The sequence below is a fragment of the Corythoichthys intestinalis genome, chromosome 3, assembly GCF_030265065.1.
Source record: "Corythoichthys intestinalis isolate RoL2023-P3 chromosome 3, ASM3026506v1, whole genome shotgun sequence".
Lineage (NCBI taxonomy): Eukaryota > Metazoa > Chordata > Actinopteri > Syngnathiformes > Syngnathidae > Corythoichthys > Corythoichthys intestinalis.
Genome location: NC_080397.1, coordinates 25,332,033 through 25,354,836, shown reverse-complemented (window position 1 = coordinate 25,354,836; position 22,804 = coordinate 25,332,033). Strand labels below are relative to the sequence as shown.

Sequence of the window (22,804 nt, the reverse complement as noted above, 5' to 3'; positions counted from 1 at the left end):
GGTGTTCTGACGAATGGGTATCCCAGTCGAATTGATATCCAAAGCGCTAATGAGCAAGCGCACGATAACCACGCCCCTCCATTTTATAGTGCTTTCTGACCACTAAACTCTGTTAACAATTACGTATATGCATGAAAGACTACAATAGAATATTGATGATATTGCAAGATAATAGGGTTAGGACAGTAACGTTGTCTGATAAGCAGTAAACGTGGGTCGCCTGGGTTTTAATAGTGTTTATTGTTCAAGAAAGAATATTGACATTATAGCGGGAGTATCTAAATATTTAATATAATAATATATCTAAATAGCCGTTTCAAAACGTAAAGCAGATTTGTTCAACAATAAGCTGCTATCAACAGCGGGAATACTACTTCGACAAGCAAGGGCGTAGGTTTGGTCTCAACATTAGTAGAGACGATATTTCAGCATAACCTGCATGTACACTTTTCGCTCGGGATGGGACATTAATAAGACCAAACAGATTGGGTGAACGGGGGTCAGGGCTACATTTCTCACGAATATGAACCTAATTAATTTATATGCTACATCAGGGGTGCTCATGACGTCAATCACGATCGGCCAGTCAATGGTAAAGCTAGTGTGGGTAGCTCGTGGCATTCCCCCCAAAAACAATGTACATAATTAATTATGATTGTTGTGTGTATGTTGTGTTGTGTGAGCTACATGTGAGGTTATGCAGCACGCCTCTCTCTCACTAAGCAGCTTCTTGCTAACGTTTTTCTAGCTCCATAGTTTCCAGCAGAGCTCACTCCATTTCTCACAGTTTATTTAATGTTAAGAATAGAAAACACAAAGAGAAGGACACTTCTCTCGAAGCAGCTTCCTACTTGAGTTTTGCAGATTAGCAAGTTCACACAGTTTAATATTATGCTAACACTGATGCAGGTCCGACCTACAGTAGCAAAATTAAAGGTGTGTTCCTCACTTCCAAAACAATGCTGTCTTTTTATGTTTCTAAGAGTGACTGTTGCTGGCTGAAAAATTAACTTCTCATATCTCTAATATCTTATGTGCGTGTGTATGAGGGTCAAATCATCAGCCAATCAAATGTGCATATAGGAGGAAAAAATGGACCGGCACATTCAGCAAGTGAAAAGATGTACAGTAAATCTAAACATAATGAAAAGAATTAATTTAATAATGGTTGGGTCAATTACAACAAGTAAAACACATGAGAAGACAGTATAAATGACCTATAAAACTGAAGTCATTATATAACGCAAATAAGGTTGCTTAAAAGTTGGTGGAAACAATTTCAGCATCCTGAAAAGTTGGTAGTGTTTTGTCCCAACCGTCTCTATGCAAACCTACGCCCTTGTCGACAAGGAATACCCATTCATCAGAACACTGGCTCTACCAATCAGGTGTCCCTTATTTTTTTGGGAAGGTATTGGCAACCTTAATGGTGTGGTGCGGCTACATGGAGACTGTCTTTCCCATCCGGCAACCCTGCTTACTTCTCGCGCCTCTCATCGTGAGATAATTCTTATCACATCATGAGCTTTTTATCGTATCATATCGTCAGTTACCAACAGGTTCCCACCATTGGCGGAGTTTGACTTTTGGGGCAGGGGGCCACAACATGTTGATGAACCCGAAATGCAGTTTCAGCACTAAAATTAACTTGATAATAAGTTGAAAATATTTGTTTGTTTGTTTTTTTTGTGTGTTTCCCATCATTTTTGAGGGGAATTCTAAATCAGGCTGCTTAGGACAGCTATACTTTTCGCCATGATCGTCATTCATTGTATATGGTACCCACGCCAGTGTTAACAGTGTTCTGCCATTTTGCACCCTATCAGAAATTGCAACTTTGTGTTAAAAATGGCCGCAAATACAGCGGTTACAAAGTAAACACGACGAACTTTCTTCAAATAACTTACGTTTGTTCATGGACGGACAAGTAGAAAAGTTCTCCTCAGACACACCCTGCCATGTTAGCTGCACACAACAACTGCACACCGCTCTCACACTGTTTACGTCTTCACCGTGTAGTTAAGCATTAATTTACGCCATATTCGTGTGGAACATGTATGTTTACGATATTACTTGTTTATTTAGCACCTGTGGATAACATTAAGAATCCAATTGAATGTAAAACAGGGCTTATTCACCGCCACAACAGCTTTGGGAGCAAAATATTATAAGGAGGGCTGTCAAACGATTAAAATTTTTAATCAAGTTAATCATGCTTAAAAATAAATTAGTCGTAATTAATCGCAATTCAAACCATCTACAAAATATGCCATATTGTTCTGTAAATTATTGTTGGAATGGAAAGATAAGACACAAGACGGATATATACATTCAACATACTGCACATAAGTACTGTATTTGTTTAATATAACAATAAATCAACAAGATGGCATTAACATTATTAACATTCTGTTAAAGCGATCCATGGATAGAAAGACTTGTAGTTCTTAGAAGATAAATGTTAGTACAAGTTATAGAAATTTTATATTAAACCCCCCCCTTAATGTTTTCGTTTTAATAAAGTTTGTTTTCAATCAAAAAATAAACTAGAAGCTCGCCATTGTTGATGTCAATAACAATTATGGTGCTGAAGACTGAAACCCATAAAATCAGTTGCACCCAAGCGCCAGCAGAGGGCGGAAAAACACCCCAAAACACAAGTAACAAGTGGAAATGACACTTTGCTGTCATTTTAATCTGTTTGAGCGGGGCATGTGCGTCAAATATTTTAACGTGATTAATTTAAAAAATTAATTAACGCCTGTTAACGCGATAATTTTGACAGCCCTAATAATAAGGGTGCAAAATTTGTTGTACAATTAGCGTCTTTAGTGGGGGAAATTGAAACTCTGGCTTTTCATGGTCCACATTTTCAATACTTGGTTCTTGCTCTGTAGTTGTTGTCGCTTTTGAAAGCTTAGGTTTGAAAAAAGTACGTATATCCATCTTGCCACTTCGTTCCTCAGGTGGTTTTGGCTAAGTAAAGAAAATGACCATCTCAGGTGCTAGTTGTGTTACTTTGTATTTGTGGGTTTCTTGAATAAGACAACTTACTGAAAGGTTTGATGTTTTTTACTGACAGATCTTTAGTTACCGAACAGAAGAGAGGCATCATCAACATTAACGGTCCACTGGCGGGCTTTCTATCAGCTGTCTCGAGCTCGCTGCGTATCTCTGACTTCCGTGTGTTGTGACGAGCAGACATTACTAATCGAACATGCAGATACGATTTGCTCATATCATTACTATAGTCACATGATTTGTTGGAAAAATAATTTTGACTGATTATAATTTTTTTTGTTCATTTCATTCACTTTTGTTGTTTGTTGTATTGCTTTACCACTTTTATAGACAATATTTACCGGAAAAGTCTTAATTTTAAAATCATATATAGGAAAGTCAATTACCGTATTGGCCCAAATATAAGACGGCCCTGATTATAAGACGACCCCCTCTTTTTCAAGACTCAAGTTTGAACACCAAATTAATTTTTATACTGAAAATAATTACAGTACATCTGAAACAAATGATTATAACAACATATTTGAGAGAAAAAGCATGTTATTTTGCCTCAGTCAAATCTTAATATCTGAACATTTAAATATGTAAACTAAAGTGCAATCACATTCGTAAATGAATGGCTTCTGTTTTTTCAAATGCAAATAAACCAATCTATTGTGATAAAGCAACAAAATTACAAGAACAGCATTAACCATCAAAGTGAAGTCTTAACTGTAACTGTAGTCTTGAAACAATCTGAATAAGGAAAAACATTGCAATAAAATAATGCAAACTGGTTAAACTTGATGATAGCTGACAACTGTCATGACAGAACATCGCTTCAATGATATCTGGCGCCATCTAGCGTCGTGAGTGGGTATAACGTCTAGACCGCGAATATAAGACGACCCCCACTTTTACGGTCTTATTTCAATGCAAAAAACACCGTCTTACATTCGGGCCAATACGGTATATGCAATGACAGTTTTCGGCCACCGGGGAGGGAGGGGCTGGCCCCCCCTTAAATTCCCTTCTCTAATTGTCAATGTTACACTGGACAGTACACACAACTAAACACATGCTGAAGACACACACAAGCTGGACACACAAGTAGAAACACACTGGACACAGAAGTGTGCAATAGACACACACAGCAAACTGAATACATATTGCAACTGGACATAACTACAAATTAAAAGTCCGGCTGTTTTGTTGTGTATTCTGTCATGTGTTGTTGTTGTGTTGTCACTTCACATTCCCGCCACGCATCGTTCCTCCATCTTTGAGTCCTCACTCACTCACTGAATGAATGAAAGACTGCTACATGCACGCACACACCTAGGCCTACATACACAAAACACACACACATGCGTCATCTTTTCTTTCCTCCGTCTTCGCCTTTTCGTGACGTCACACGCGGATGTCAAGTGAGGCAAACAATGACGCGATGAAGAAGATGAAGAGGAAGGACAAACAGTCTCCCTGTTCCAGACAAAGAGTGCACGTGCCAAACAACAATAGAACACCATTATGAGCATCATGTGCCGATGTTCACCTCCATCTCGGCCTTCCCACCCAATCACATTTGCGATCATCCACTCAACTGACCGTGTGGGCTCCTCCTCGGTGCTTCTTGGCCGCGTTGGTGACGTCGTCATGCGGCCGTCTGGGCGCCGACAAGCCGCAATCCAGCGCGCACAGCTGCGGAGGATGGATGATGGACGACGGATGGATGGACGGATGGTCGGCGTCGTGCAGGTGCAGGCAAGCGCTGCGCTGCGCGGCGCGTCCTGATATGCTTCTTCGCCTTTTCCTCACCTCCACTTCTCCGCCTACTTCTCCTCCCTCCTCCTTCTTCTTCGTATAGCTTCCCCCCCCCCCCCCCCCAGCTCAGTCGCGCTCACAGCAGCGCGCTCGCTTGGCCAAGGAAGCACATGCGCGAGAAACCCCAACGAGGAGAGGAAGGGAGACGAGATGCCATGAGAGGACGAGAGCGGGCTTTTAATTTTCTTTATCTATAGTCATGTGAGAAAATTAGGACACCCTATGGAAGCCTGTGTGTTTTCTAACATATGTGGTCATGGATATTTAATATCAATTTTAACAATCTATAGATTCAAGTAATGTAACCAAACAATTAAAACTGAAAAAAAGATGATTTTTTTTAGATAACTTTCTGTAAAATGTCATTTTAGATAAATCTAATTTCTTTTGAGGAATAAATTAGGACACCCACATTTAACCCCGTTTAAAATGGCTAAAATCACACACAGGGGTATCACATCAGGTGCACATGAGTAGAACATCATTTCCCAGTGTTTTGAAGGAGGCTTGCCTTATTTACCTCACATTTAGTTTGGTGTGCCCCCATAAGCGGATTTTAAGGGGGGCGGGGGTCTAGCCCCCCCCCGGTGGCTGAAAAGTGTCATTGCATGTAATTGACTTTCCTATATATGTATATATATATATATATATATATATATATATATATATATATATATATATATATATATATATATATATGGCGGAAAACACTCAGGTGACTTGAAGCTCCGCTCTGAGACCCTCAATTTGGCCAACATTCAAAATTGTCTGAAATCATGTGTGATACATCATTGGAAACCTTAAAATCTCAATTTTCTGGGGGAACAAAAATTTTGAACAGGAAGGCATTTTTTAAAAGAAATGTTTTTTAAACAGCAAAACCCTAATTAGAGGCAAGAACACGCGAGAGCAGAATTAAAGACGCCACGATTTTAACCAGATATTATCGCGTACTTACCTTGTTTCGATCCAAAAACTCCATGTAGCATGTATCACGGAGTGTCAAGACACAGCTGTGAATGGCCACAGCCGGATATTTTTTTAATTTTATGGGTGAAACATGGTGATATACCAAGGGTCGCAATGCAGAAATCGCAGACAACAAGGAGTGGTTGAGATTTTCTTTTTCATATACAGTAGTTACCCTTTTAAACATTATTTTTCCATTTTTTTTTGTTGGATCGCTTATTTATCATCTAACATATCAGGGAAAATGCAACAGTAACAAAAAAAATACAATTAAGCGATAGTTATGAGGTAGATATCCATGACTTTTTTACAGACGCCAAAGTTTTCATTGTGACGTAATTCATTTGAAAGTTTAAAATATGCGAGTGAAGAATTTTTTAAAGTATTTTTTTTTTTAAAACTAAATATTAGACATCAATTAATGATTCTGAGCTAAAAATGACAGACATTTCGAATAATAAATATAATTGCTTACCTTCTTTTTAAGGGTAGGTTGAAACAAAAGCAGTTGTGCGACGTCTGTAAAGGGGGGTTTTCAGGGTAAAACAGACAAATTAAAAATTGTTCGGAGGCTTGGTGCGCCATGAATCTGCTATGGCAGCATATAGACATATAGTTTTATCGAGCACAACAGTTCTTTTGGCTTAAAATACAGCAGTTTATTTTAAAGAGGGGTGCAAGAGCAGAAACTGCTTTTTCAGTCTTGTCTGTGTTTTCTGCCATATATATGTATATGTATATATATAAATGGTAAAGCAATAAAACTGCAACAAAAATTAATGAACATAAAAATGTATTTTTATAATGGTCAAAATTATTTTTCGAACAGATCATGTGACTAGCACCTTAGACGTTCATTTGCTTTGCATATAATTTTCATTTAAAAAAAATAATATTAGGGGAGGGCAATTTTATTTTTCAAATGATTTTTTTCTTTGATTGAAAATATTTTTTTTTGCCAAAGCAACTTTTTGAGAGATTGAATGATTGAGACACAAATATCCTACCATTAATATGTCCCAAACACAAAAAGGATTGCTTCAATCAAAGAAAACTTTTTCAATGGAAAATTAAGTGTTCAAATGCAAATTTTTTAATCCCAAATATTTTTTCGCATTCAAAATTTTTTTTATGATTGAAATTTTTCTTTTTTTGATTGAAGCGATTTTTATTTTTAAACATATATCATTAAAAAAAAAAAAATTTTTTTTCAAAATTTTTGAATAATAAAGACAGAAATGTCCTAGCCAAAATGTGGCCTAAACACAAATCAACATTACTTCAATCAAAAAAGTTGCTTCAATCAAAAAACCCCCGACTTCAATCAATTAAAAAAAAAAAAAAATTCACATGCATTTTTTTTTTTTTAGCGTTTTGTGTTTCAAATTTATTTTTACATTCAAACACTTTTTTTTTTTTTTTTTATTGAAGCGATTTTTTTGGGGGATTGAATTATAAAGACCCAAATCTACCTCCATATGGCTCCGCTCAGGGGATACAATTTTTGACGGTGGTAACTACATTGGCACGACACCAGCGGTCGTACCATATTCAATGGATGATGATGATCTTGGCGAAAAGTATTGCCTAAGCAGCCTGATTTAGAATTCCCCTCAAGAATGATGGGAAACAAAAAACGCTCATTGTCAACTTATTATTACAAATATTCTTGTTAATTTTATTGCTGACACTGCGTTTCGGGGTCATCAACATGTTGTGCCCCAATGCCCCAAAAGTCAAATTCCGCCTATGTGTGCCACTGACTGTTGAAGTGAGAGAAAGCACCATGGTGAGATCAAAGGAGATGTTGGAGGCCTTCAGAAAGAAGATTGTAGATGCTTATGAGTCTGGTAAGGGATTTTAAAAGATCTCAAAAGAATATAAAATCAGCCATTCCACTGTCCGGAAATTAGTTTAAAAGTGGAGGACTTTCAAAACAACTGCCAACATGCCCAGGTCTGGCCGTTTAAGCAAGTTCACCCTGAGCGCAGACAGCAAGATGCTAAAAGAAGTCTCCAAAAACCCTAAAATATCATCATGGGACCTACAGCAGGCTTTTGCTACTCTTGATGTGAAAGTGAATGCTTATACAATCAGTAAGGGACTTCACAAGTTTAACCCTCATGGGAGGTGTGCAAGGTGGAAACCTTTGCTCTCCAACAACAACGTGAAGGCCAGACTGAAGATTGCCAGAGTGAATGAAGACAAAGACCAGAACTTCTGAAATAATGTTTTTTTGGACGGATGCATCTAAAATTGAATTAATTGGACACTAGAACAGAGGACACGTCTGGCGTAAACCCAATACAGCATTTCAGGAAAAGAACCTCATACCAACTCTGAAGCAAGGAGGTGGAAGTGTCATGGTTTGGGGATGCTTTTCTGCAGCAGTACCTGGCCAGCTCACCATCATAGAATCCATAATGAATTATATCGTGTATCAGAGAGTGCTTGAGGAACATGTGAGATCATCTGTGAAAAAATTAAAGCTGAAGCAAAACTCGACCCTGCAACATGACAATTACCCAAAACTTACCAGTAAATCCACCAAGGACTGGCTGACAAGGAAGAAATAGAGAGTCCTTGAATGGCCGAGTCAAAGCCCAGACCTTAATCCCATTGAGATGCTGTGGGGTGACTTGAAACGGGCTGTATATGCAAGAAACCCCTCAAATATCTCACAGCTGAAAGTATTCTGCGTTGAAGGGGCAAACTTTCTTCAGACCGATGTCAAAGATTGGTAGATGGCTACAAAAAGCGTCTCACTGAAGTAATGAGTAAAACAATGTTCATTTTTGTTGTTTACCTGCAATTAAATCACTTTCTTTTCCAGAGTTAAAGATAAACAAGATCAGACATTGATATGTAAACATTTCTTCATAAAGAAGATTATTTCATGGGGTGTCCTAATTTTTTTCACAAGACTGTATCTATCTATCTGTCTGTCTATCTAATTGAAGATTTGTGATGAAACGCTACTTTTACTCCCCTACAATGGGCTTCACTGTACTCGTTACATTTTGTGTCCTACATAGTAGATTTGACTTTATTTTTGCCAGAGATGCCCCAAATGGCTCTAGAAGGTGCGTCACTCGGTTTTAAAAAAGGGGGTGGGGGGAGGGGGGTATAAGCCCCCAATGAGATACACAGGATATAAGTAAATGTAGCGTACAAGCACAAAATTTCACAAACAGCTATCATAAACTGGTAATTTATTCATTATTGTTGTTGTTGCTGTTTCAGTCTAATTTTTAATGCAGTAGAACAACAGGGAAAAATGGCTACAATTGCAAGTTACTTGCAAGTTAGTTGTTTTTAAGGATGGCAAATCAGTCTATCACTCTGTTGTGACTTAGATGCTGAAGGTGAGGTAGAGTAGCCAAAACTTTTACTCAAATAAAAATAGTGTTAATTCAAAATAATATTACTCTGGTAAAAGTAAACGTAGTCATCCAAAAAATTCACTCAAGTATAAAAGTATTTGGTGAAAACAATATTCAAGTAATGAGTAACATTTTGAGTAACTGCTTACATTTTTGTTAGATTTTTTTTTCAAACAATGTTATTTTTTTCTGATCTCAGAGTTATGTATATATGAACTGTACTTTTGACCGCAAAACAACAAAGGGTAAGACGTGCACAGAGATTGTCTGTAGCGTGCAAGCCAAATTTTTATTTGTCAAACGCGGAGCATTTGGTTTATTAATTATATGGGACTTTCTGCTGTTAGCTGGGGGCTGGAGCTATCTGTTACTACCAACAGTTATACATACTCACTTCCTTGAAAAACCTTCTTATGTCCATCTTTCATCATTCTATTCACGCACTGCTCTGTGTTCATCAGAGGTATACACACAAACACACACGCTGCCGGTACCGACTGTGAGCAAGGTCATGGGGAAAATGTGGAATGGATTTTCAGTGATGTGGGCGTTCTCAATATGAAAAAGTGGAATGGATTGGGTAATTGGCTGAAGCCCCCATAAAATAGGCCAATCGACACCAACTGGCTCTACCAGTATCACCAATGAAACGTCGCAACAATAATCACATGACTTCATGATACAAGTCAGACATAACAATAGTCAAATCAACAAACACAAGCTTGTAGTCAGAAGTCCGATGATTGGCCTGTCAATCACATGGTGCCTTTAAAGAGTCCTAACTATGGCGTTATATTTGTGCCACTATTCTGAGCGATGACTTGTTACAGTCGCCCAGAAAAAGCAAAAAAGATGGAGTTGGATGGGAGAAGGAGGACTTTTTTGGAAACAACACAATAGAACAGAGAGACAGTAATCATAATAATAACATGGGACAATAGTCATAGTAATGAATACTGTCGTGAGTTGTATCCAAAGAAGTTGAGTTAAGCAGTGGCGGTTCAAGGATTTTTCAGTGGCCAAGTGTCGCTGCCATCTTTGTTCAGTGTTTATTTTGGTCAACAAGACAATACGCAGATTATCCTCCATGTGGCGTTAAAAACATCTTTGTTTGACACTGTCAAGCAGAGATGAACCAGTAAAGTTTGTAAGGATACAATACAAGGAACAATAATTTTAATCACTTTTTTGAATAGCCATTTTTAACACGAAAATCAGCATTAATACGAAAAGCAGCATTAGTATAACATACTCTAGAATAGGCCTGAATATATTGGAAAAATTATCATTGTGATTTTTTGGAGGGGGTTGCGATACATTGTGATATTACATTGCGATATTAAAACTAAAATAATTTTCACCAGATAACTTGAATAGCTCTGATTGGGATAGGCCTGACCAGTTCATGGTGTACCCTGCCTTCTGCCTGGCGTTAGCTGTGATAGGCTCCAGCACCCCCGTGACCCTCATGAGGAAGATGAATGAATGAATTATATGAATGTTATGGAGAGCGATTAAAAGTATGGCTTTAAAGGTGATGCAATGAAAAATGTAGGTGTTGGTGCACCTTAAGAAAAAAGTTAGGCTCACCAGTGCAACCAATGCAAATGGTAGGTGTGGAGCCTTGGCAATGTATATCGCAATGTTCATTTTTTCCAGTACAGTTCAGGCCTATCCCAAGCAGAGCTATTCAAGTTATCTGGTGAAAATTGTTTTAGTTTGAATATCGCAATATAATATCGCAAACCCGCAAAAAATCGCAATGATAGTTTTTACCAATAGCGTTCAGGCCTAGCGTGTAACAAGCTTAACGATGATTAACACATTTGTCCCTTTGATCGTAGAGCTACCAGGTCTTCTGTGGCCAGATCAAAGCTACAAACCTGTTAATCATCGTTAACTTTAAGTACCAAACGCCAGCTGCACTAGTGACCAAGAAAAACAGTTAGGTCGCACTGCCAGAAAAGTAGGATTCAGCGATATCCATGCTTTGTGCTAAAATGGGAACGGGGCACTTCAGGGGCCATTCAATTTAGAGGTGCGGCCAGTACCCCTGTGGCCCCACCCCTAAAACCGGCACTGATAGATACAGAATATCTGCAATAGATTCAGACATAATAGAAATGCATGATTTATCTACCGATCAGGCATGTGATCCCTGATCCCTACCATGTATGTGCATAAAAAATGAACCAAAAAGCTTTCCTTAAGCGTTATTATAAACTAATGTAAATGTAAATCCTTTTACACGCCTGGCTACTCATTTTGTACTGTGCATTTGCAAAACCTCCATCACTGATGAGCCACCATGGTTTGTTCAGAAAAATGTTAACTTGTCGACTTCTGACTCTTTGACAAACATTTCACACTGGACTTTGACACACAAACACACAACTGCTGTGTGTGTATGTATATACTCACATATTCACATGCACTCACACACTCAAACCGTCTCTCTTGCTCACAAGCACACGCATGCACACACACCTATCATGGGATTGTATGACCGACACACACAAACCCTCAAAGATCTACACACACATGCACACGCACGCATTCACACAAAAGCGTTATCATATGACCTCCTTTTGAGTTTCCAGAGTAGTGTTCTTTATCTTGTATTTATTTAAAAGTGGTAGCCACAAAGAACAACAGCTAGGTCGAAGGTTGGATCCCCCAACAAACATATTGCAGCATGCAGTGGTGTGATTGGGCAGGGGGTGAAGGGCCCGCCCATGGGCAGGTGTAGGCTCGCATGAGGTGAGGTTCGGGGTCGGCTCCTCTGCGAGACATGACGGACACCAGCACGCAGCAGGTGGTCGGCAACAGGAGACCATGTGGAGGAACATATGGACGCTACTACAACAAGGACAAACACATGACTGACAGGTCAGCATTTCAGCTTCTTCAGTTGCATTGAGCTTCAGTTCCGTCCTGTGTCAACGAGAATATGCCGTGCTCAGCTCAGAAGTGGACATGGTTTCTGAGGAGCGTCAAAGGAGCCCAAAAATGCTCCGTGAGCATCTGCAGAACAGCGAGACTGAACAGCAACAACCTCAACAACAGGAATCATCAACATGCAGGAGATCAGCTCTGGTCAGGTAAATAACAGCAACTCCATTGAAACAAAAATGATGACTTTTTCACCGTGCCGACGTCACAAATGTGTGTGACAGGTCAAAAACATTTGATGCATCTCTGCTGACCCCGATTCAAAGTGAGCTGGATTCAAAGCTAGAGAGGAAGAAGTCTCACTACAGTCAGGTCTCACAAATTCCTTAAAATGTAGACATTAAAAATCCTTTTATTTGCTTCGGCATCAGCCTTATGTTTTTGTTGTCTTCCAGCTGTCCAAGGGTAATAGTCAATATCATAAAATCTTCAAGGAGATCAGCAAAGACGAGCAACTCAGGCAAAGTAAATACACTGTGTTTCAACATGTTTATATGAGTAAAAATAAACGAGGGTTGCTTCTCCAGGTTACACATGTGCTCTGCAGAAGGACATCTTGTACCAGGGCCGCATGTTTGTCTCCGACCACTGGATCTGCTTCCACTCTAAAGTCTTTGGAAAAGACACCAAGGTTCTTAACTGCTCATGCTTTGCCATTCACATCATTTTTGTAAAGAATTACATCCCTGCAGTGTTGCCAGATTGCGCGGGTTCCCGCCCAACTGGACTGAACCCTATTTTCAAAGACTCGGGTAGGGTTGACAAAATTTGGCTGCTTTGGAAGAAACCATTTTTATTAACAGTTCAACTTGTCTCAGCTACATAGATTTTTTACAGCAGCACCTTCTTTGCTCTAATGATGTCTGGCATTTTAGCGCCTCACAGTGCGTAGAGGTATGAACTGCACTTGTAGGTGGTGAAATTCAACAAAATCGTTCTACAATTGACATGATGTTAAAATGCGTTAGATGCACTGTAATTAACAATTTATACAGTGTTGTTAATAACGGCGTTAAAATATGACGGCGTTACTAACGGCATTATTTTCTTCAGTAGTGAGTAATCTAATTAATTACTTTTCTCATCTTGGCAACGCCTTTACCGTTACTGAGGTGGGAAAGGCGTGCGTTACTATGCATTACGATGTTTGTTGACTGACGCGAGAAAAGTCTGAAAAAGACTCACGGAGACGAGTGAGCAGAGCAGGAGTGGGGAGGAGGCAAGGGAGTGTGACACCGTTGTAAACGTGATGCTACTATGCTAGGTGGCGCCAATAATAGCTGACTGTAGCCGATAGCCTACAAACTACGCCCACATGATGCTTTGGTAGATATCATATATAAACAGAACTAGATGCAAATGACAGACACGACGGCATTAGCAACATGTATAATATAGAACTAGATGCGTTTGTAAACAGACGCCATCTTAAAGCAGTAGACTTCTCAGGAAGGCACTGTTGTAGAAAAGTGGTGAAAATTATCACCAGTTACTTTGCCAAGTAACTAATTACTCTTACATTCAGGTAACATAGTTACTAACGCAATTACTTTTTGGGAGAAGTAATTTGTAACTGTAATTAATTACTTTTTTAAAGTAAGATTAACAGCACTGAATATATATATAAATAGAAATGCATCAAAGAGTAATAATAATTGTAAAAATAACATTAAAATGGATAACATGTGCATGTGAATCTTTGTTTCTTTTGTTGTGTATTCTGGTTTGTTTCGATTGAATTCATGGCGACAGTTGCATTTGCTTCTGCTTTTGATAGCAATCGCAAGAAATGTATTTTACCCAGAATGGACATGGGAATCAGCTATTGTTAACGTTGTACTTCGACAGTGTTTTCTACTGAGAAACATGTATTTTTGTGTTTTAATAATGAATAAATATACAGTGGTACATCTACATGCGATCGCTTCGACGCATGATCTTTTCGACATCGGACGTAAAATTTGACTCGCTATTTGTTTCTACATCCGATGACATGCTCGAAATACGACGACATGACAGCACCGCAGACGGATGCACAGCAGATTTTCTTGTGAGCGAAATCAACACCGGTTCCAAGAAGGTTAATGCAGGTGGTGAAACATGGAAAAACGTGACGCTTACCATTAGAATGAAGATGTAAATGATAGAGAAATATGAAAATTCAAGTTTGAGGACACTAACCTTAGAAATTCGCTGGCCCGTCGCCATTATCGCTGACCTGTGTTTGCAAGAGCGTGCAGTGACTACTGAGTAAAGCAGAGCATGATCCGCCCACCAAGCCAATCATCATCACGTTTACAACAGCATCACCCCCCCGCCACCCACTCTGCTCTTTCCAGGGCAGGCAAGCACGTGGATGTGTGACAAAATCAGACAACCCCCACTTCATTCAACCAAATTGTTGTAACATGCCCCTTCACATCTTCAGTAACAGTAATGGTGTTGCAAAGATGGGGAAAGTAATTAATTTGATTACTCACTACTGAAAAAAAGAACGCCGTTAGAAACACCATTCACCTCTAACGCAATTATTAACAACACCGGTCTACCGCTGTTGATTATTATTTTGGAGGGCTTATAATATCAAACCATAGATTGAGTTGGATCAGGGAAACATCTTATCTTCAATGGAAAGTTTGTTATTTGGCCTGCTTTTTATCCAACTGGGCAGCTTTTACAGTGTTATTGGGCTGGAAACTGTCTTTCCCATCTGGCATCCCTGTCATAATTCACATCTTTTCTTGTCAAAAATCTGGATCCCTGTGTCAATTGTTTTTGTTATTCCCAACTATAATCCTACCAGCATTCAATTTCTATTCGAGTAAAATCTTTCACCTCTCATTCTTCCCAGATCGCCATACCGGTAATATCTGTCACGCATGTCAAGAAGACCAAAACGGCCCTCTTGGTGCCCAACGCTGTTGTTATTGCCACAGCAAATGATAGGGTGAGGCGGCGGAAATCCAAATTCCCAACACGTTGACTCAGCTACTTCATCCTCTTTGCAGTACGTCTTTGTGTCCTTCCTGGCCCGGGACAACACCTACAAGTTCCTCATGTCCATCTGTCTTCACTTAGAGGTAAAATATTTATCTCCTCCACAATACTTGAATATTAATGTTAAAGAAACTGTCTCGTTTCTAAGAAAAATAACAACACATGAATGGACGAAGTTTGAGACTGATATGGTGTAGGAATGAGAAAATACAATCAATCTTGCAATAATGATCAACCTTGATATGCCAAAAATGTAAAACAAAAACAAAAAAACTACGTAATTAAAATGTATTTATTTTTGTTTTAGTTGCACATGCAAATGCAGTACAGACTACAATTTAAAGCGGCCGCAGAACACAATGACGATCTCCTGTCTAATTTTGGACTGTGAAGTACATTATCTAAAGCTAGTGAAATACTTTTCCATAAAAAAAAGAAACTGTTTAAAACCAGTAGGAAAGTGAGTATTTATAAATAAAAATGAATGACAATTATCGTCACTGTATATTTTGTTCATAAAGTAACGCAAACATATTCATATTTTTTTGAACAAATAGCCTGTGGACCTCTTGGGCTTCAAGGCCACTTGATAGCGCCATGGAGCAAATGAACTAACATGAAGCTTTAAGCCAATTGGCTGCAAAGCTTTATTGCTTCAATAAGCTTCAATTGGCCATCACTACTCCCTTGGGAGAAACAGACAACCTCTGCTGTCACCTGCTGTCAACACGGTTGTCATCCAACATGCCTTGTGCCTCCCAGCATTCATTGCGGCACTACAGATGTAAAAAGCATTCAAACTTTATTTTGTGCTAATTATTTCGTCAGTCAATGTTCCAAATGATTTGTTAATTGCTATGTATGCCATTTAGTTTAAAAAAAAAAACATTTTTTTATAACTTTAGTTTTGTTTTGAAACCGTGAGTTCAATGACCTTTTATTATTTCTCAATGTTCATGAAGTTGGTGGATGCCAGTACTTCTGCTTATACATAATGAGCCGAAAGTGTTCCTCCCTGCTTCATGAGCACCTCGAAATGGCTGTAGGCTACTTGTGTTAAGTTTATGGGTCAGTAAAGCGATTTGACTAAAATATTGATGTGCTCTACAGTACGACTCAAATTACATGGCAATGCATGTAGTCTATAGATTTCTATGCATTTTTTTTTTCAAACTTGATTGTGATATATCACCAGGCTATATTTTGTCCCACATCTAATACGGTGACAAAATTAAAGAGACTTAAATCTACTAACTGCAAATGCATTAGAAGCCATGCGGCCAATAGAAACACTTTGAAATAAATATGAGTTTTTACGAATTAGGGGTTATAATTTCAGGGAAATAAGCAGCGAGAATATATATTTTCAATGCTTTTGTCCAAACCACCGGCCACCCGAGGAACCCTATCTTGGTGATTTGTGCTTTTAAAGGAGAAGAGTCCATGCAACAGTCCCATCCCATCTTCATCCCAACTCAACTTTCGAGGTCGGACATCGCCTCACTCGCCACGTTTTCCTCTGGTCAGTCGCACGCACAAAAACAACGAAACAACAGCAACAATGTTCATACAAAAACTTCCTGGTTGACTTGTCGCTATTTTTACCAATTAGAGTTTCCATGCCGACTTTGTGGATCTGGACAGAACACTACGGAAGAGTCAACAAGACACGGAAGAAAGCAGCACTTCCGATTCCCAGACGCCGGACGATGACAAGATGGGAGGTATCTCGGCTAAAGACTGTTTAGTTTAACTGTTAAGGTTAATGCACTGAGTCGGCAAAACGCAAAGTAGCAAGAGATTTCATCTGATTCAAATCATAAATCATTGGCTGGGATTGACAGCGGGAGATGTCCAAACCATTTTGAGCACTGGCAGATCATTTGCATCCAGTCCCTCCTGTTCAAAATTCAGGTTTCCTGTCGTCAATCTTCATCAATAGAACTGTAACATGATTATTCATTGTTGGAATGGATTCCTCCTGTCAACGACAGCCAATGACTTTAAGTTCATGAAGCCAGAAGGGTAAAGAAGATCCTATTTCCTCTTCCCATGTGACAGAATTCCCAGGTCCTTCCTTCCTGGACATTTTGAAGTCACCTCCTGATCATCAACACCAAATGAAGAACCTTCTTCATAAAGTTCCCAAGCAGGAAAGCAAACAACATGGTTTGGAAGTTAAGCGAGAAGATACCAGAAGTGGGCAAACTCTCTCCCTCAACACTCTACTGTGTGTTTACCTCATCCTGTGAGTGTGGCTCATTGTCAAGCACAATAACATTCAAATTAAGGCTGCAGCTATCAATTATTTAAAGGTACTATACAGGGATTTTTAGAGTTATTTAAAATACCTTCAATACCACCACCTTCAATAAAGAGGGTCGACCACTCTGGGCGAACTCGCGTCTGTGCACATTTACATGTGTCCCCGCAGCAGCAGCAGCAGGCGCAGAAGTGTTTCACCGAGCCTCTGCCTAGTCTCCGCACGACAAAAACACTTTTCTAACCCACTTAAGACTTGCTACTGTTTCTCTGGTGCTGATTTGATGGGCCAAACGCTCGTTAATTTACGTTGTTGCATGCGCGCAATACATGAACTTAACGCAAATAGCAGTTATGTTTTATGCCGGAGGTGGCAGTCACGAGTAAAAAAGTGACAAACTCTGCATAGTCCCTTTAATTAATTGATTATTCTACAGTATTGTTTCATTAGTTCAAATAATCAAGTCATCAGATAACAAACATTTAATGTGTTGCAGAATAATTTTAGGAGATGTGAATTAGTGTTTATGCTTGCAATAACATTTCCTTTGACCTGCACATCCAATGGCGCCGAGATTGCACGTTCAAAAGAGCGATAAATGTGAATTCAAACTCTACAGAATTGCACTTTCATTTCACAACAGCAATAAATGCATTTTAAAAATTTAAATACCTGCACGTAAACGGTAAAACAGAGTGAGGATCTAAGTAAAAAAAAAGAATATTTTCTGGAAAAAAAAAATACAATGTATTAAAGAACAACCATTTATTGATTTGCTACTTTTTATGTCTGCTCTTTTGCCCCCAAAAAAAACCAAAATAAAATTCAGACAGCCAGTTAATAAGTAATTTTACGTATCTTCTGTGCTTACTAAATGTGATGTTACTCAGCTAGACAGACAAACAGCAAACAAATTTGTTTTTCTTTACTTGACTTCCTTCACTTTTACATTTAGATTTTTGTAAAGCTGTAACACAAACACATGTACAACAATGAGCAAAATGATACATTTTGACAACACTTAGCACAAAACAATTAGATGTCGTATTAGTCAAATTGATATGTAAATTCAGTAAATCGAAATAGCTTGCATAGCAAAAGTTTGCTAGTTCAAATGCTACAAAATGCAAACATTTTTTTTTTTTTTACAACTCTCAACAAATCATTCAAACACAAACTTTTGAATAGTAGTGTATATACTGTTAAGCTAAATGCCAAATTCGTGAGCAAACCTATTAGCACAGACAAAAACTCAAACAAAACCAGCCTTATGTTTGCCTTAACAGGGATCAGCTGAATTCAGCCGTTAGATGGGTTGTCATATTCACTGTTACCACCAGAGGGCAGTGTACCCTCCCAAATCAATAAAACCAAATACAACACTTTCAAAACAAACCATTACAATGTTACTCTAATTAAATCATCAAAGTAGCAAATTCGAAGATTTTTTTCTTATCGAATTACTCGAGTTAACCAATTAATCTTTGACGCACTGATTCCAATACATACTCGTGTGTGTGCATGTGTTTAGAGTGTGCTTCCTGGTGTTGTCATCCTGCTTCCTGACTGTCAAAATGTTTTCCTTGGAGCATCGACTGGCAACGCTCGGCTCCGTTGCAGACTTGGCTCAGCCCGAGTGAGTAAAATGTTTTACCGGGTATCTTCAAGCCACACTAGCATGTTGATGACATTTTTTCCCCCAGAAACGACTACCTTCGAGGTAGCGACAATGTCAACCGGGAATTTTTTTCTGAATTGCTGAGCCTCAACCTCAAGAAGCTGGAGAAGGTCTCGATTTCTTATCCACCAATCAGCTTTCAGGGCGACTTTGTAACCAATGAAACACGATCATCTGCTGAGAGTGACACCGGACTCCAGCTGACGCTAATGAAACTTTTATCAACACATAATCTACTCGTCAATATAAACTATTTAGCAACTGTTCAAAGTTTAGAAAGAGCTGGTTTATCATGTCGCTACAGTAGCATGTGATAGTGAAAAATTTGTATTTTTTTGTGTTCCAGGTGCAGAAGAATCTCCAAAGACTTTTGGATGAAGCCGTCTGATGAATATTGAACTCTTGTAAATATCCATATTATGTAATGCAAGTTTTTACATATATCGTATGAAGCTCTGTGACAGCCAATTAGTCAAATCAAACTATAGGTAGCCTATCAGCGTTATAGATGATTTTGCAGTGGTCTCAATTTTTTTCCCGAACCTGTAAATACAGTGGAAACTCTTTTAAAATGGATGGGGGAAAAAACATGGGTGCTTATCACTGCACTTAAATAAATAAGGAGGCCCGAATACAATCTACTTCCTGTCACTGATGATGTCAATGATGATGTCAACCAATAGACCTTTTCACCATGATGTCACAAATACTTCAAGTTAGTAATAAGTCCTGTTGCAGAACTAGTAAACGAACACTTCTTAAGTCATTTGACCATAAGCAAGGCAATTAGGAATATAACCTAAATCATTCCTAGTTTATATGAGTGACGTGTCAGTTGAAAGGAAGATGTTATACGAGACAAATTCCTCAGAAGGGAGACTGTTACAGAACACCAACTACAGTTTACATTTCAACAGGTACGTTGATTAAAAAATAGACGGGATAGAAATCTAAACAAAGTTTACCTATTCATTGAGAGATTGGCTTCATTACTTTTTAAGGCTTAGAGATGTAGTTTAATAAGAGGACTAATCATTATGTTTTAAAAATAATACTAACAATTTCTTATAACAAAGAAAGTCTTCCACAAACACAAAAATGGAGGGTTTTTGTCCCAGTTTAAGTGGCTACTATACCACTAAAGCTAAGATCTAAGTATTTGTTTGCGTGTGTAGCTTCCACTAGATACTACCTAAAGAGAATGCTAGATGAAGCTGGCGGCTGCTAACCAAAGGAAACAGAAACCAAGATGACTGAAGCTAACAGCAGGTAACTCAAGTTAGTGTAATGGGTGCAAGCAGGTGCATTGTTTGCCAAGGAACCTTCCCTCCCAATGCCTTCAAGAGATCACGCTAGCAGCTGGAGCTTCCAGCCTGGGCTTCTAGCCTAGTGGTTAGTGTGCCCGACTGCCGCGCTGGAGGCGTGGATACAAGTCCCAACCTGGTCTGGGGGCGTAGGGATTGCCAGCGCAGATCAGACCGCAGTTGTTGCTTGGTGAAGTGATCTGCTTATGGAGTATATAAATCAGACACGAGATACACCAAGAGTTTATCTGGGGGAGCAGTGGCTTCAATGGAATAAACGGTGTGGACGGCCTCACTCCCACCTGAATGTCTCCAAAATAAACAAGCACATGTACGTGTGCTCTTAAGGTAAGATTACGTGTACACCACAGGTCGACCTAGCTGTGTTGCCTGACTTGCTTTAGTAGAAGCAAGAACATAAAAAAAACTGGATATGAACGTTGTAGTTAGTGTTAACGAATATTATAAACAGAGGTGGGTAGTAATGCGTTACATTTACTCAGTTACGTTTACTTGAGTAACATTTTGAGGAAAAAAATGTAGCCTACTTCTAAGAGTAGTTTCGTCACGTCAAACTATTTACTTTGACTTGACTAGATTTGTATGGAAGAAACACTACTCATACTCCTTTACTTTGGGCTACACTTGAGTCGTTACATTTTCCCTCTTCATTTGACTCAAATGAGTGGTTAGCGCGTCCGCCTCACAGTTCTGAGATCAAGAGTTCAATCCCAGCTCCGGCCTTCCTGTGTGGAGTATGCATGTTCTCCCCTTGCCTTCGTGGGCCAGTCCTCTGGCTTGAACCCTCCAAATTGTCCATAGAATTGTGTGCGCGTGACAGTTTGTTCGTCTCCTTGTACCCTGCCTACTGCCCATAGTTGACTGGGATAGGCTACAGCACCCCCCGCGAACCTTGTGAGAATAAGTGACTCGGGAGATGAATGAATGAATGCCAACAGTGGCTCTACAATTTTCAACGAGATGTTACAACAATAATCAGATGACTCTATTATAATAATCAGACGTAACAATACAGTCACATGACCACACACACCTACAGTCGGAAGTCCTATGATCACGCCGGCTTGCTCAAACACGTGCCATCCTGAAATTGACGTGAAAATAATCTATTTGACATAGAGCACTGCCGTCAACATTACTCAAAACCCCGACCTCAGGAAACCGGACATATTATATTATAATCATTTTCATTTCATAGTAGAAAATGTTTTCACCACTCTCTAATGCTCTTTGGATTGGTTGATGATTCATTTCTGTATGTATTGTTCGTTGGAATTCGATGGTTTTTGTGTATTCTTTTGGCCTAATATGGTGATATAATTATAGGACAATATAGTTCATATATACGTGTATATATTATATAATGCTGTATATATATTATTATTATATCGATTAAAATTTTTAATCGAGTTAATCACACCTTAAAAATTAATTAATCGTAATTAATCGCAATTCAAAGATCTATAAAATATTCCATATTTTTCTGTAAATTATTGTTGGAATGGAAAGATAAGACACAAGAGGGATATATACATTCAACATACTGTACATAAGTACTGTATTTGTTTATCATAACAATAAATCAACAAGATGGCATTAACATTATTAACATTCTGTTAAAGCGATCCATGGATAGAAAGATTTGTAGTTCTTAAAAGATAAATGTTAGTACAAGTTATTAAAATATTTAAATTAAAACCCCTATTAATGTTTTCGTTTTAATAAAGTTTGTACAATTTTCAATCAAAAAATAAACTAGTAGCTCGCCATTGTTGATGTCAGTAACAATTATGGTGCTGAAACCCATCAAATCAGTCGCACCCAAGCGCCAGCAGAGGGCGACAAAAAAAAAACCAAAAAAAAAACACAAGTAACAAGTGGAAAGTACACTTTGCTGTCATTTCAATCTGTTTGAGCGGGGGCATGTGTGTTAAATGCGTCAAATATTTTAACGTGATTAATTTAAAAATTAATTAACGCCCGTTAACGCAATAATTTTGACAGCTCTAATATATACATAGTACAATATAGTTCATATAGATAATGTGCTGAGAAAAAAAATACAATTGTTTAAAATAAATTCAGATATTGTATACAATGGTATACTCATTACTTGAGTTTTATTTTCACCAAATACTTTTTTAGTTGTACTTGAGTCCATTTTTTTGGATGACTACTTTTGCTTGATGTACCTGAATATTATTTTAAAGAAACACTACTCTTAGTTGAGCAACATTTGGGCCACTCTACCCACTGCCAGAGGTGGGTAGTAACGTGTTACATTTACTTGAGTAGCCTTTTGAGAAAAATGTACTTCCAAGAGTAGTTTTACGAAGACATACTTTTGACTTTTGTTTGAGTATATTTTTGAAGAACAAATGCTACTCTTACTCCGCTTCTTTGGGTTACACGA

General features: G+C 38.5%; 2 protein-coding genes across 3 annotated transcripts in view; one reads left to right on the top strand and one right to left on the bottom strand.

Moving 5' to 3' along the window:
- znf608 (zinc finger protein 608) overlaps positions 1-10,583 on the bottom strand; it is a 40,194-nt gene extending 29,611 nt beyond the window's left edge. Inside the window, exons 1-2 of the mRNA XM_057832198.1 lie at positions 10,576-10,583; positions 4,609-4,867 (exon numbers count right to left, since the gene is read on the bottom strand). Coding sequence (XP_057688181.1) covers positions 4,609-4,867; positions 10,576-10,583 — 267 coding nt within the window. The remainder of the gene's footprint in view (positions 1-4,608; positions 4,868-10,575) is intronic.
- A 1,364-nt stretch (positions 10,584-11,947) lies between these two features.
- On the top strand, positions 11,948-20,097 carry LOC130913757 (GRAM domain-containing protein 2B). Of its 2 annotated transcripts, none has more exons than XM_057832589.1 (13): positions 11,948-12,065; positions 12,140-12,277; positions 12,353-12,440; positions 12,524-12,593; positions 12,656-12,759; positions 14,980-15,075; positions 15,137-15,208; positions 16,558-16,647; positions 16,738-16,849; positions 17,187-17,373; positions 18,920-19,024; positions 19,092-19,176; positions 19,413-20,097. In XM_057832589.1, exons 1-13 carry the CDS (start codon positions 11,968-11,970, stop codon positions 19,452-19,454), a joined length of 1,287 nt encoding a protein of 428 aa, XP_057688572.1. In that variant the 5' UTR covers positions 11,948-11,967; the 3' UTR covers positions 19,455-20,097. The 2 variants fall into 2 exon arrangements, with proteins under 2 accessions (XP_057688572.1, XP_057688573.1); XM_057832590.1 differs by having other exon boundaries at positions 11,992-12,065; positions 12,145-12,277.
- The last annotated feature ends 2,707 nt before the right edge of the window (positions 20,098-22,804 follow it).

Excerpts from the sequence above, each read along its gene's own strand:
- LOC130913757 (XM_057832589.1), top strand. The coding sequence starts at position 11,968 with ATGACGGACACCAGCACGCAGCAGGTGGTCGGCAACAGGAGACCATGT. Across the intron at positions 12,594-12,655 it reads AGACGAGCAACTCAGGCAAA|GTTACACATGTGCTCTGCAG; the intron begins GTAAATACACTG and ends TTGCTTCTCCAG. Across the intron at positions 19,177-19,412 it reads ACCTCAAGAAGCTGGAGAAG|GTGCAGAAGAATCTCCAAAG; the intron begins GTCTCGATTTCT and ends TTTGTGTTCCAG.